At 34.7% G+C, this 15,220-nt stretch overlaps 1 protein-coding gene across 1 annotated transcript in view; it reads left to right on the top strand.

Moving 5' to 3' along the window:
• LOC149554289 (Pseudouridine synthase family protein) overlaps positions 1 to 15,220 on the top strand; it is a 137,084-nt gene that overhangs the window by 103,727 nt on the left and 18,137 nt on the right. The window contains exons 5-7 of the mRNA XM_089789502.1: positions 5,014 to 5,124; positions 14,647 to 14,756; positions 15,082 to 15,165. Coding sequence (XP_089645628.1) covers positions 5,014 to 5,124; positions 14,647 to 14,756; positions 15,082 to 15,165 — 305 coding nt within the window. The remainder of the gene's footprint in view (positions 1 to 5,013; positions 5,125 to 14,646; positions 14,757 to 15,081; positions 15,166 to 15,220) is intronic.

The following is a 15,220-nucleotide window of genomic DNA, read 5'->3' as shown; positions in this document are numbered from 1 at the left end:
GATCTAATTAATCTTCTAAGAATGTTGGAGTTCATGGTATGTTCGGTCAAAGAAGGTATTCTCAATGTTATTTGTAACTATATATCTTATTTGTTTCCAAAACACCAATATCTGCTGATTAATTAATAAAAAAATTAAAAAATCAGAAATCATAATTGAGATGCAACGAACATAAAAGAAATTAGACAAATAATTTAATTTTTTTTTGCCAGAGTCATGAGACACATAACTCGGCAATTTAGGCCAAAATGGCCTAGCTCGGCGATACACGGTGATTTGAGGCAAAAAATTGCCGAGCTGATTCAGTGTGTCAGAAAAAATCAGCCAGCTCAAGCCGAATCGCCGAATCGCTTGAATTAGACGAATAGCGACGATTCTCTTTTCTTTGCAAACATGATTTCTCTGCCCATACTGGGCCTTTAATGGATATAGAAATAAAGGTTTATGTCATTTCATAAACAATTTTTTAAACTCTGATGGTGCCTCTACTTATCTCAGAGGCATATGGATTATACACCTGTATAAGAATTGCACATAAGTGGTATTCTTTTCCAATTATTTTAAGTTCTGAAATGAAAGAATGATAAATATACAATGCTCTAAATCAGACTGATTGCAAGTAAGCAACCATACTAGCTAGCTGTGACATATATAAACAATTCATTAAAGCATGGATCCTAGTTTGTTTGGCTCTATCCATAACATTATTAACAAACATTCATGCAACTAGCTTGATAGTCAGAGCTTTCATTCTTAATAAATGAGAAATAGAAAGGTGCCGAAAGACACACGACCTCGCTGTATTATGGAGGAATGACACCCTTGACTACTGGTATATTCTTGCAATTTGGCACGGTTCCTTGTACAATCCAAACTCCTGCTGTGGCTTTAATAACTGGTTGAGGACAGTAAAATAATGCTTGCACTTGCTAAGGAAAATAAAATGCAGGTAGAGAAATAGAGAGCTGAGAAAGTATGGCTGTTGCCAAGAACTGAATTCGCAGGAATGAAGCTTATCGCAGGTAGAGAAATAGAAAAATGGCTTATTGTTCCTCATGCATTGCTCTATTCACAAGTTAAAATCTCCGCGAAGGAGTTACGAGCAAGAGAATTGAAAGGTGGTGAAATATAAGTTACATTCTTGGCTTGAATATTCAAGAACCACAAATAAAAGGCCGATAATAACAAGTGGTTGATGGAAAAATAATATTAACTTTACTCTTCATTTTTTATCATAATGGTGCCTATTATAGTCACATATATTTGTATACATATGTACACATATACATATATACATATCATATTCTAAATATATGTATTTTGTTATATATATATATATTTAGAAATTGGTTTTCGTTATGGTATTATATGAATGGAAAATGGTTTAGCTAAAATGATACCAATTTCTAATCCTCCTGAATTAGAAGAATTAACGAACTCTTCCATTTCACATGAACCATAGCAAACAACTAACATTTCATTTTCACATGAAACCAAAATGAATAACAAATTTTAAGCAAACTACTCAATTTTTCTTGAAGTCTCAATGGCTATAATGGACATTCTTAAATAGGCAAAAACATATCATAATTATTGTATTGTCCTATATCCTCGACAATTGTTTTATTAGTATCGTATTGCTTACGATTGATTCTTATGATGGTTTGCTATCCCAATAGAGCCTACCATTGTCATTTCTTGTGTCATATGATCAATGCATAAGGAAGAATATGATTGATTCCTATGATGGTTTGCTATGCCGATAGAGCCTACCGTTGTCATTTCTTGTGTCATATGATTGATGCATAAGGAAGCTCAATAAGAGTAAAGAATTGTAATCAGTCCAGAATGGTTCGACATTACTTCTGGATAATCGCAATTGTAAGGTGTGATGTTCTAATCTCAGAGAAGGATCGAGTTCCACGAACAACCAATATTAGGAGCAGTCAAAATTAATGACTAAGTACATGTAATGTCCCCTCTTTAGTTCGACATGACATTGATCATGGATTTTGCCTATTCCAGACTCTCGTAGGCAAATGGTGTGGAGAGAGAGTCAATTCTGCGGATCAGATGGTCATATCTTGCTCTTGAAGAAGTGTTAAGAGGTTATATTTTATTATTATGTGTTATTGGGGCCTACATGTTATAATTTTAGGTTGAGTTGCACTTTTTATTTTATAAAATTACTTTATTATAAAAAGTGCATTATAATGAGATTTTATAAAGGATGTTTCTAGAAGTTCTAGCAACTTCTTAGAAAAGTGAATAAATAGAGGGCTGGGCCTCTCATTTTGGACATGCTTGGATTTGAGATTTCTTCTACTTCTTCCATTGTGGAGCAAATTTGTAGTCTCTTGGGTCTGCAAATTATTTGATCTTTGGGAACGAATCACTCCCCTGGATTGGCGACTTTGAGGGTGTGAAATATCACCTGAATTGTTGCATTTGAGGAGTTGGTAATTCAGCCATCTCATTTGGACTTCATTGAGATTCAGTTATAAGGGTTTACTTTGGTTGGAATAAGGGTTTCAGTTGTGCCCTAGCATTTGTGGATTGATTAACAGGGTTTGTAGACACAGTTGTGCATTATTTTCAGATTGCCAGTCCAGGGTTTGGACCCACGTTTTTGCTCATAACTCCTAATTGGCTTGACGGATGAATTTCATATTTTAGGGGGTTATTCAGCTACCCTAGGCGCCCATATTTATTGCTTTTGGAGTGACAAAAAACGCTGCAATATTTTTATCTAGCAGCCGTACCAGGCCGTACCTGTACGGCCCTGTCAGTTAGGCAGCAGCAGCAATTTTGTGAGTTGGTTTGGGGCAGATTGTGAGGTCTTTGTGTGGCATTAATTCAGCATTCATATCCGGCAAAATTGGAGCTATTCCAGGTGCACAAACTGAAGTTTTGATTGCCAAAATATTGCATGTTCTGGATTAGAACAGTCAGCACTATCATTGCATAAATAGTTATTTCCAGTCATTAATAACTGTTGTAAAAGTTTCGTCATTTGCATTCCAAATCTGAATTGGGTTATTGTTCATGTCATAACATTGCATTGTCAAGAGCTTGATGTGTTGGAAGTGCATAGTTGTGACAGTCTCTCATTGTAATCAGTTCTATTTGCTGTCATAAAATCAGAATTGCATTGGACTTCATATTTGAGTTTCATATTGTCATCTATCTCTTAGATTGGTAGTGTTATAATCTGGAATTGTTGTTCATACATTATTGGCATCATATATTGAGGTTTTGTTGTACAACAATTAGTAATATTGCAGCCTTATTCGGTTACATGCCAACTGTTTGACAAAATTCCTAAGTCCAGTTTGAGGGTTTCAGTGGCCTTTATAGTAATGGTCATTACAGTACAACGTTTTGAATTGAAGACAAAAATATAATTGTGGAAGTCAACCAGCAATAAGAGAAGTGGTCTATTTGACAATTCTGGATTGACTATGTATGACAGTAATTAATCAGTGGCTTATAAAATATCGTTTAAGGTAAAGATGATAGCTATCAACTAATATGAAAAAGCATGATATTTGGACAAAAATTATTAAGCACCATTTATGAAGGCAGTGAAATGATGTCATCAGTATTAGTGGAATGATTTGATATGAACTTATAAATAAACAAGGGGATTATGAGGAAAAGCATTCTAGAAAAGATCTATCCCCTTACAACTAAAGGTTGCAACCACTCATCATTGTAAGATGTATAAAGGATTCTGAATTATTCAGCCAGGCATCAAAGATTCTTTCTGGGACAAATATCCAGCTTATACTGTGCTCTTGAAGTAATTACCTCTTGCAACAACGTGATGAAATATATTTCAATATTGCTATAAGAACAGCACATACATTGCGCCCTATAAAGTTCACATCAGGCACAAGAATTATAATCACTATAAGTAATGCTGAGAGTAATAATGAGAGAGATCAAGAATTAGACTTCTGTATAATTCTTAATACTAAATTTTCTATAATTTTGCATTTCATATTCTGTATAAAAAATACAGATATATAGATTGGAGATCATTCTTACTTAGGTCAGATCAATATAATAAATTGAGCAGTCACCTCGGTTCACGAAAAAATAACAATATCCATTCCATATTGACTATTACACCATTTACATTCATAATTATAATCTAATGAAGATTTTTACAAAAGAAATTTTGTGGAATTTGGGATTATTAGATAATTATTACCCGTTTCCCAACATAGCCAAGGAAGGGGACATATTTATTTAAAGTGTAGATAATTATTACACTTTCTGCCATTAAGTATAATATTCTAATATTATTTTAATCTTCTCACTGTATGCTTTCACGTTGCCCACACAGGTATCTTGGTGACCAAAATGTGTGAATGTTTCATGCAGTGTACAATGTGAAATTTTAAAACTTAGAGAACTGTAAGTTCGAGATATTACAAGAGTACATTTGTAGTTATGATAGAGCATTCTAGTGTTCTTAATTGATGATTCCTTAATGAATTTGTTGATTATCTCTTTTGGATTACAAGCTTCAGGAGGTATTCTGATGCCTCTCAGCCATAAGTTATAGAATGTAAGCAATTTTTTCTAGAGATATGTAGAAACAATTATTCCACACTCACATTCATGATTGGACCGCTCTCTTGAATACACTTTAGGAGGTGCCCATAAGGTAGCTAAAGGACTTGAGGTTGCGTATTTTCTTCTGTAAAGATTAGGAAGAGACTTGCAACATGAGTTGTTAGGTGACCCAGTAAGAGACACTAAATAGAGCCTTACAGATCCTTTCTAAATGAGACTGTCACAAACAACATAGTTAACTTTATAGCTATAAAATGTAAGTCAAAAGATTGTTGTTCTTTACGCAGGTGACATTGTAATTCATTATGTCATTTTTTCTGATACAATTGCCATTATCTAGATAGTTGAATGGCTGTTAAACAGGTTTTAGATCATAGATGTTTATTGTACTGTGCTTGAGATTGTGACACAAAATCAGAATGTTTACAGGTCATTGAAAGGGAATCCTGGGAACACATTAAAGATGAGGATATTCAAAAAGCTGCAAGGTCATTTTTTGGCGAGATATGGCAAGTTCCACCAATGTTTTCAGCTATCAAGGTGTAGTCAAGTTTTTCTGCATGAGACTCCCCACATTGTTTGTAGCTATTTCTTGACAAATACAAGAGTTTTGGTATTTGCTTTGTTCTTTTAGTTGTGAGTGCACTGAAGTGTAATGTATAATGTAAGTGAATTGGTTAATCCTATTGACTGGTTGAAAACTGGGTGAACATGGCCAGGGTTTATGGAGCACCGTTTAAATCATACTCTTTTCTTTGCTTCTTCTGATGTAATGGCATAAATTAGTGGGTCCCTTTCTTATGGCTTCTTTCCTCTCCTTGTCATAGTTTTTGTACTCAGCTTAAATATTTTCTTCTGAAGAATTCTATTGCGCTACTTCTCATTGATTGCATCTGTTTGCTGATCTGACATTCAAATTCTTTGATCACCTTTTGTCACTTAAGGACATCAAAATTTCAATTTCTTCTCTTGCACATTTTTTATTTCCAATAAGTCCATCATTAACTGGACATGTGCTAATCAGTGCATCATTATATTAGAGCATACAATTGCATCTTTCGTTTTTGTTATTTATCCAAGGTTGCATGGGTACGTGGGTACGGGAACGGGAACGGGTATTTTTCAAAACAGGGGACGGGGGTACGTGTGTATGTCTAATTTTAATATTTTATATATATATATAATTATCTTATAGAAAATCTGAAAATCAAAATATCAGTCATGAGTCATGACATTGAGCATCCAAAACAAGAAATCCAAAAATGTTTAAAGTTTAAAGTTATAAATTTTAATATATGAAACTGTGATAGTATGCTGAAGATTGTGATTGAAGGCTCTGGGAATTGCTCTGCTGTTTGAAGAAGTACTCACTCAACATTGATATTAAGAACAAGATGCCATACTGGCTGAGAAAATCAGAGAGGCCATACATGCTGAGGTGAGTCTCATGAGTCTATAAGCTGGCTGTACATGTCCAGGAGGGTTTATAACAGTCTGCAACAGTTCTGATATATGCCACAGCAATCAAAAATACCTGAAATCTAAGTCATAACAGTTTGAGCAAGGTTAGGAAAGGAGATATGAGGGTCCAAACTCTGAAGCAATCTAATGGTTTCGTTCATACTGGGCTGAACAAATTTAAGGATAGAAAAGGAAGTGTTGTAGCAGCCTGTATCTGCATAAATTTATAATATATACTACTGCTGAATGTTTAAAAGTTTAAAGTTTTGAACTTTAGAGTCTAGATACTTAACAGAGAAGACAAACTTTAAATACAAACAATAACAGTAATAACTTCATAATGATAAAGATACTTAACAGAGAAGACAAATTTTAAATACGAACAATAACTTCATAATGATAAATCATATAGATAGGACATATTGATATTAGAAATGATAAACTTCTAGTTTAAACTTAAAAGTTTAAACAGTGAAAATCAGAAAAAGTTTATGACTTTATAGATTATAATCTATTGTTAATCAGCATTGTACCAAAGTCTCAAACTGATTACATATCGAAATAAGCTTGATAAACAGCAAGCTGATATGCAAACAAAAAACTAAAACAAAAATCAGACATCTTAAATCTATTTTCTAGTCTTCTATGTCTTCATCATCCATATCAAGGTCCTCAGTTATGATGCTGTCCAAATAATCATCACTCTCGAGCTCAGGTTCCTCTGCTGGTAGAATAATAATAGGCAAGTCAATAAGGCCATCTACTTCAACCTCTCCATCCACAAGGGCAGCAAGTTCTCCATCAGGTGAGATTTGATCCCATTTTGATGAAGGACCATCATTGTATCCAGGATCTAGACGAGAGAGGAGACGAAGTGAGCTGTGAATGTACACCAATTTCTCTGCTTTCTTTGACCCCAAACGGTTTCTCAATAGTGAATGGATGAACCCATAAGTACTCCAATTTCTCTCACAAGATGAAGAGCTAGCTACTTGTGAGAGCAATCTTATGGCAAATGATTGCAATTCAGGAGCTTCACCTCCATGGTTCCACCACCACTCTATAGGGTCTATCTTTAATTTCATATCATATAAAGCTTCCACAGAACCAAACTTACCTTTCCCATGTCAAAACTTATTCCATTGACTCCTTATAATTGCAGCATCCTCACCTCGGCCATAGATCTTTTTTATTGCAGCCCAAAATCCTTTCATTACCTCTCTATCCTGATGTGGAGCCCTCTTCCCAGTCACTTGTATATCATGCCATTTAGGATTAAGAGCATACGCAGCACAATGAAGAGGTGTGTTAAGCTTATTCCATCTTCCATGTAACTTCTCCTCTATCAAAGGATATAGAGAAGGGTCTTTTATATCAGTCATTGTCTTCACTTTTTCACACATGGAATCTATTGCTTCATAAATTTCTCCCAAACATGCCTTATCTGAATCTGCATATCTGATCAGCTCACATATGGGCTTAATAAACTCCACAACAAATTTCACATCAGCCCAAAAATGCTCATCAAGAATCATACCTCGCACCTCAACAGCAGTATCCGAAGTAGATTGTCTCCAAGCTGTCCATGCTTCACTAACAAGCTCCCTTGACTTCACAAAGGCGGTCAAGAAGAATGAAGTAAGAAGCAAAACGTGTATCAGCAGGTTTGAGTAGCTCCACCTTGGAAAATTTACGATAGATGGCTTGTGTGTGGTGGTGATTGCATATAAACATTTGTATTTTTCTCCCCTTCTCTATGAGATCTGTAATCCATTGAAACTTGCCAATGTCTTTGAGTGAATTATTCAACGAATGCACACAACAGGGTGTCCAAAATATATGCTTGTACTTTTTTTGCACCAACATACCTGCTGCTTTACAAACAGGGGCAGCATCAGTAACAACTTGGACCACATGTGTAGCCCCCACCTCCTCAATGCCCTCACATAGCTGGGTGTGTAGAAATTCTGCATTTTTTTCTTGCCCTGAACAGTCTATTGCCTTCAAAAAATAAGGCCCTTTGCTGCATGTTACCATGATGTTAAGTAATGGACGATTTCTAGCATCTGTCCACCCATCCATCACAATACTGCATCCCTCTGTAACCCACACTCTTTTCAGTGGTGTAGTTTGTTCATCTAATCGACTTTTCTCTTTATCAAGTAAAGTAGTGCGAAGCTTTTCATATCCAGGTGGTTTATACCCTGTTGGTGCATGAAGGATAGCTTGGACCATCTCAATGTAGAAAGGGGAGCGAGAAACATTAAATGCAATTCCATTTGCATAAAAGAATCGTGCAATTGCTGCATCAACAGCATCTCGACCGATCACATCAAACAATTCTTCAATGGGATTTGAGCTGCCAATGTGTTGTCTCTTGCGGGCTACATCTGTAGTTGAGACATCTACTTCTGAATCTCCATGTTGACTCTGTACATGCCCTGTTGTTGAAGCATGAGAGCTCTTCTTAGCAACTTTCCCTTCAGCCCTTTCTTGCTCCCTTATAAGATCATATCGTTCCACCTCATTTGTACAAGGATCAACACCTACCCCAGATATGTGAAGGAAGTGAGCCTTCACTCTCGTGTAAGAACCTTTCCATTTCAAAGGGCAAAGCTTGCATGTGACCTCGGCTGATCCACCTGAACCCTTCGGCCCTCGAACACGATCAACATACTTCCACAAATGATACAACGCTTGCTTTCCTCCACCTGACATTCTACCTGAATTTTTTTTAAAAAAATTCAATAATTACTGTCGAACTGTTGAGAAGATATTGTATAGCAAATAAAAAAGAATTAAAGACTTAAAGTTGCTTTATATTGCTTTATATTCTAAAATAAATTTCACTTTAAAATTTAAACGATTATTTAAATTGTAAACATCTATTTAAAATTTTAAAAATCCATACTGATATTATAATTTAAATTTTTTAAAATTTAAGATGATCGTGTATTGTTACAAGTCAAAATACTAAATAGTAAACTACTAAAGGATAAATTAATTTAATTAAATCAATAAAATAATACTTTAACTAAATTTTATCAATTTTAAATTATATAAAAAATTAAAAATTAAATAAATACTAAAGTTAAACAATAACATTTAAAAATTAATTTCAATAAAGTTATAAAATGTATAAATATTGAAATTTAAAAATATTTATTAATTTTATTTGGTTTAAGACTTTAAACTTTAAGTTTAGTATTTACTATAGTTATGTAGTTCCATCATATATTATTATATTAAAATATTAAACTTTGTTAAAAGTTAAAACTGAAAGTGAAAACTTTAAAACTTAAAAGTTTAAAATAAAACTCAAACAAAATTTAAAAACGTTGAAAAATAATATTGTGTTTTGTAAACGCGAGCAGAACTTTTCATCAGCAAAATAAAAAATTAAAATACCTCTGTGCGAGCGCCGAGTCTGAGGTTGTAGAAAATGGGGTGAAGCGTTTGAACTTTGCGTGGCGTTTGAGAAAAACGCGTGAAACTGTCTTTGCCTTCCGTTTTTCGACTTTCTTTGACTTGCGGCTGCGTTCAACGTTGTCTTCGACCTGCGTTCAACCTTTAACCTCGTCTTTGACCTGCTTGTGGATGGAGAGTGTTTAATGCCGCGTTTTGGTAATATAACGCCGCATTTTAGGTTACACTTTATTTCAACTTTCCAGCACGACCAATTATGCCGCCTCTACCTTTTCAAAAGCTGACGTGGTGTTTCACAATTTAGGAAACGTGCCCTAGTCCGTACCCGGTACGGGATACGCGTACCAGTACCTGGTACGTGTACCAGGGGTCTGGGTACACGTACCTGTGCAACCTTGTATTTATCCCTTCAAAAGTTCGGGAGTGGCAATGGAAAGGAGTCAGTATTTCCTTTGCTATATTGATTTTATTTGTTTATGTTGCCCATACTGTAAAATTTAAATATAAAAGAAGCTACATGTTTTTATAATAAACAAAAGTGTGTTTATTTTAAGATATCATAACTTCCTCCCATGTTCCAGCTATCAAGATGTGGTAATATCTTTAAAGCTACAAGAGATTCCTGTACTGTTTGTTGTTTGTTTTTGACAAGTACTCTAGTCTTGGGATTTTTTTGTTATTTTGGTTGAGAATGGGATGGAGTAATGTTATTCAAGGTCAATTGATTAATCAATTGTTTGGTTGAGAAGTGGGCCTAAAATTTCCGGGACCTACGTTAAATTCGTGAAATCACCTTTTTTTAATTCTTTTCTTTTTTGATGTAATGATATAATCTATCAGCTGCTTTGTAAGACCCCCACCTGGTTCTAACTTGGAGAAACACCATATTGCTTTACCTTTTTAGATGTATGACATTTTGTCAAACACTTTGCATGAAACCGCTATCTCACTATCCTTTATTTTCAGATTGTATTTGCTTTCTGAAATGGTTTTAAATGATGTTAAAATTCTTGCAAAATAACTCAACAATGACTAAGCAAAGAGTAAGAGGCAATGACAGCTACTCTTGATCATTTCAAATGCATAAATTAGAATTTTTTTACATGTAAATCTGCACCTTCAGCCAAGAAACATTTTAACATACACTTGGCATGAAATAACACTTAATTAAATTACGAACCTGATGGAACCCTATTTTTTGGGCCTCCATTTGAGTAAACATGCTGCACATCAATGCTAAGGATCTAAAGGATTTTCATTATGCATCTTCCACAATGAGTGGATATAATATGTTCTTATAAGCCAAGTTCAAGAAGAGAGTGTTTTGTCTATTGACAAGACAAGGGAGATTAGAGCTTCTTATGAGGAACTTCTCAATATTATACAACAGAAGATCAGTGACCAGACATAGAACATCTTGCGAGGTGTTACTGATTAAGTGTTGACTGTTCTGAGGAAATGACATGATGAAGGGTGACCGTTGATACATACCAACACAGTAACTTCTCATATAATGTTCACAGAGATACAGGCTAAGGCAATCATTATCTATCGAGTCTCATGACAAGAGTTGAGAGACACACATATCCAAACTGATATTATACAGTGAACCAGTTTGTTAGGGAGACATGCTTCGCCAGCAATTCAGGCATTTCAATCCTATTCAAACATAGGTGGAGAGAGGGTATATCTTGATCTGTTTACATTGCACCCGTAGCAGCACTTGCAAAGGAAAGATGTTGTGAATGGAAAAGGTCATTGATATCAATGAAACACAGTGTTGACTTTAAATACAGTCACATATATACCTGGTGCACAGGAGAACTCTGTCAAGTTACCAAACTTCATAATCCTTTGGAGGAGATATTGTACAGTCGCAGATGTGTATGATTAAAACTAATGATTCGTAGGCACATTTAAGTCCAAGAGTAGCTTTCTCAGGCATACCTGAAACGTCCACAAAACTACAGGAACACGCAAGAAATCAAATGAAGGATCCAACCTTGAGACAATGCCATTTGTTTATATTCATAGTTGATATTTAGCTTAGAGATGAAAGCCATGATGGAGATGGTTGTGTGTAGCGGCAGAGTAAAATTTTCCAAGTCTTCAATCAGTGTCATTGGATTAAGGTTAGAAGTGGTGGCTTTGCACTTCATAATGTGAGCAACTAAATAGACATCCTTTCACTTCAAAAATGACAATATAAAAGACACAATTATTTCCAATGACTGGCACCCAAAATCTGACACATAATTTCTTCTTTATGTCAAAGTAAAGCATAGAATTATGATAGAGGAATTTGAATGAAGTCATCACCTGTGGATCATAATCTTATATTTTCAAAGACATACACCTTCGAATTCAATCATGAGCATTTGCGGTAACAATTCATGAAGATGTAATTGTGAATTCATAATGTTCCGACATAGAAGATATAAACAAAATACAGGAATAAACAAGTTTCGGTAGCCCCCTGCTTTTCATAAATCTATGAATCAATGCATTTGAAAGATTAAAGTGATGGAAAAACACCAAATGTTTTATGAAGTCAAAGTCTACCTCTTGCGATTCAGTTAAGATTGCCGCAAGTTATTGAAATGCGATTAATACAGATTATTTAAATGAGGACTATGATTAAAATCTGAGTGAGATGCGATAAATTAAGGAGGGTGTTAACCGAGGTTTAAGTGATAAAATAGATAATGCATTACAAAGGAGTCATACCCTTTGGTAAATGAAGGGATACGCTACTTCATGTTTTCCAGATATAAATACTTAAAATTATCCATTGCAAACAAAAAAAAAATTTGGACATTCACATTCATATTCAGGAGAAATTATTTTATATTACTTGTATAGAGGGATAAGGAGTTTAAAATGACTTGTAATATAAATTGGTTTATTTTATTTTAATAATAAAATAAAAAGTCTTTTGTTTATTTTTTAAATGGCGTGAAGATTTAAACTGCAGATGAATCATCCTTTGTAATTAATTTTTGGAATTCTGTATACAATTTAAATATCAGATAAGTGGACATGGTCATTTAACATTTAAATTTGATCATCACAGATAGTGTGAAATATTTAATTGTTTCCATATCTGTGTTTAGTTTGTCTCCCAGAGAAGTTAAATTTCAATCTAGACTAATTTAAAATTGCATAAATTTTTGATCTGTCGCATCTTGATTATTTAATTGGTGGCAATACAAGTGCATAAGAACTTTATGAAGTTGTATGTGAAATTTCACTGAAGTTGACACTACTGCCCAGATGAGCAGAGGCACTGGTCTTTTATTATTGAAGTTAGAAAATCTATATATTCCTTCTACAAGCATCAAATCCATTATTTACAAATATTATACAAAACATCCAACCATTATTCAGTTTCATTTTGATTGAGTTCAAGGACTTTGCCAGCCGGAGAACTCCCAAAGTTTAAATTCACTTTAGAAAAGCTTTGAACCAAGTGATCAGGTTCGAGGAGAAGGTCTACCCGCTTAGGTGTAGCGGAGCCTGAAGTGCAAGGGAATCGAGAAGTATTCTTGTTCATTGGGCAAAATTGATTGAGAAGTCCTATTGGAGAAGTGGCAGGCTCTTGGATTTCCAATCTGCGGTTTTGGGAACCAACAGAACCCAAGAATGCTTAGAATATGTTGTTGATATCTCTTGACAACCTCTAGCCACTTGGGAATGATGGCCAAATGCAATGCTGACCTATACAATAAAAAACAACACTCTAGAAGAAAACACAGGCCATGGAAATACCTAATGCAACCACTTGATATTGAATGCAGCTTGCCCTAGACTTAATGCTGCTGTTTCTATGCAGCCCAGCCTGCATCAAATAGCTCAAATGTCGCCTCAGATGGCAGCAACAATCTGCTAGCGAACCCCAATGTCCAACACCAACAATATTCAGAATTCTTCCTTGAGTGTTTCTCAAACATAACCTCAATTTTAAGCAGTATATTCAACGCTATGAAACTCATTCCAATCCCTCTCCAAAACAGTCAGATAATTAATTCAATGGTATACAACACCACCATTCAATCCTCAGATAAATCTCAGACCATTACTCAATAGATAGAGCATAAAACACTTGGTGTTTCACAGATTCAAAGTGCTGAAATGGTGAAGAATTGACAATTTCCAGCAATGTTGAAACCGTTGTTTCAATCTCTTCTCCGAACACAAAGTTATCAAATTCACAATAAATAACACAAGCAATGAATGAATTCATTTCTTACAAAGCATTGCTTTAATAATAAAAAAAGATTCACTTCTTGAAGACTTGAAAAGAAAGTAGCTTCTCTCACACATGTTTCACTAAGAGCCTTCATCAATTCACTTTTCAATTAGAAGCCTTCATTTAATAATTTTGAATTAATAGTAAACAGCTCCCAAGCTTAAAGCTTCATGTAGACACTTCGCTTACAAGGCTTCTTTAACACACCTTTCACTTAAAAGCATTGCTTTTAAGACTTAGGATTATATTCCATGAGAATTAATGATTAATACCCCTACTCGGCGCCCAAAAGCAATTTATAACTTAAACTCAATATATATCACCAAAAGTGCCAATATCATCATCGACCAAAAATAGCGCCTAGGTGCCTACCAGAAATGGGAACCGCCATCACTGGCTTACTCAAAATAGTAAGTTGATTAAACATCTTACCTGACTAGGAGGATCACAATGATGTACTGGCCTCACTGACTACCTGCCAACAGCTAAAAATAGGGGATATGACATGCTTTCTCATGTTTTGTCTTTCCAGAGTTGTTGTCCTAGTTTACTCAACATACATATGTTATTGTGGAGACATGCACTAATTTATCACAAGTGGACTGTATGCAGCATGCTGATCTGACTTTTTTGTCACTTATTAATGTTTGAATATCTTTTCTTACATATTTCATATTTCTGGTGAATCCATCACTAACTGGTTATATAGTAAATCAACATATTTAGGACATGCGGCCATAAGTTTCTGTTTCTTCTTTCGGTTGTGTGTGTGGCATAGAAGGGATTTAATATTTCCTTTTGATATTGATTTGCTCTGCTTATGTCACTGGTGGTACAACGATAAAAGAAGCTATGTGTTAATGTTTTTCACAAGATGTTCAGTGTTCTTATTGTATCTATGTTTCATGCAACACATGTACTGCAAGGTTGGGGGAGAGAAGATGTATGATAAAGCAAGGAGGGGAGAAACAATAGACCTTCCACCAAGAAAAGTTTCAATATACAAATTTGATGTACAGCGAAGCTTAGATGATAGGTGAGTATATACCTACACTCTCTTTCTGAGTGTATTTCCCATATTATGTGCGTACTGGTGTTCTAATTATTGCTTTAAATGATTATATAATTTTTCATATGGAATACAGGGTATATAATTGTCATATGGAGTTACAGAATGCATTTCTATTCCATTTTTGTTGTTTTGCTTGTTCTAGTTAAAATGATCTTTGCGAATTCTGTTATTAATTTTTTAAATTTAAAAGATTGGCATCCTTCTTGAACATCTCTCTGCTGTTTAGTATCCTTTACCAATCTTTAGAGGCATTTTAGGAAGGGAATAAATGTCCTTTTTGTTGTTGCAGGCAAAACTTAATTTTTAAAGTTACTTGCTCAAAAGGAACATATGTGCGATCACTCTGTTCTGATTTTGGAAAGGCTCTTGGCAGGTAGTTTCTAAATGATAGAGAGGATAGCTTCTGTTATAGATTTTAAGTAATTGCA

This window comes from Cupressus sempervirens, chromosome 6, assembly GCF_028749045.1.
Source record: "Cupressus sempervirens isolate cs-2001-9-10 chromosome 6, ASM2874904v1, whole genome shotgun sequence".
Classification (NCBI taxonomy): domain Eukaryota; kingdom Viridiplantae; phylum Streptophyta; class Pinopsida; order Cupressales; family Cupressaceae; genus Cupressus; species Cupressus sempervirens.
Note: the sequence above shows the minus strand (reverse complement) of the source record. Positions and strands in the feature narration are given on the sequence as shown.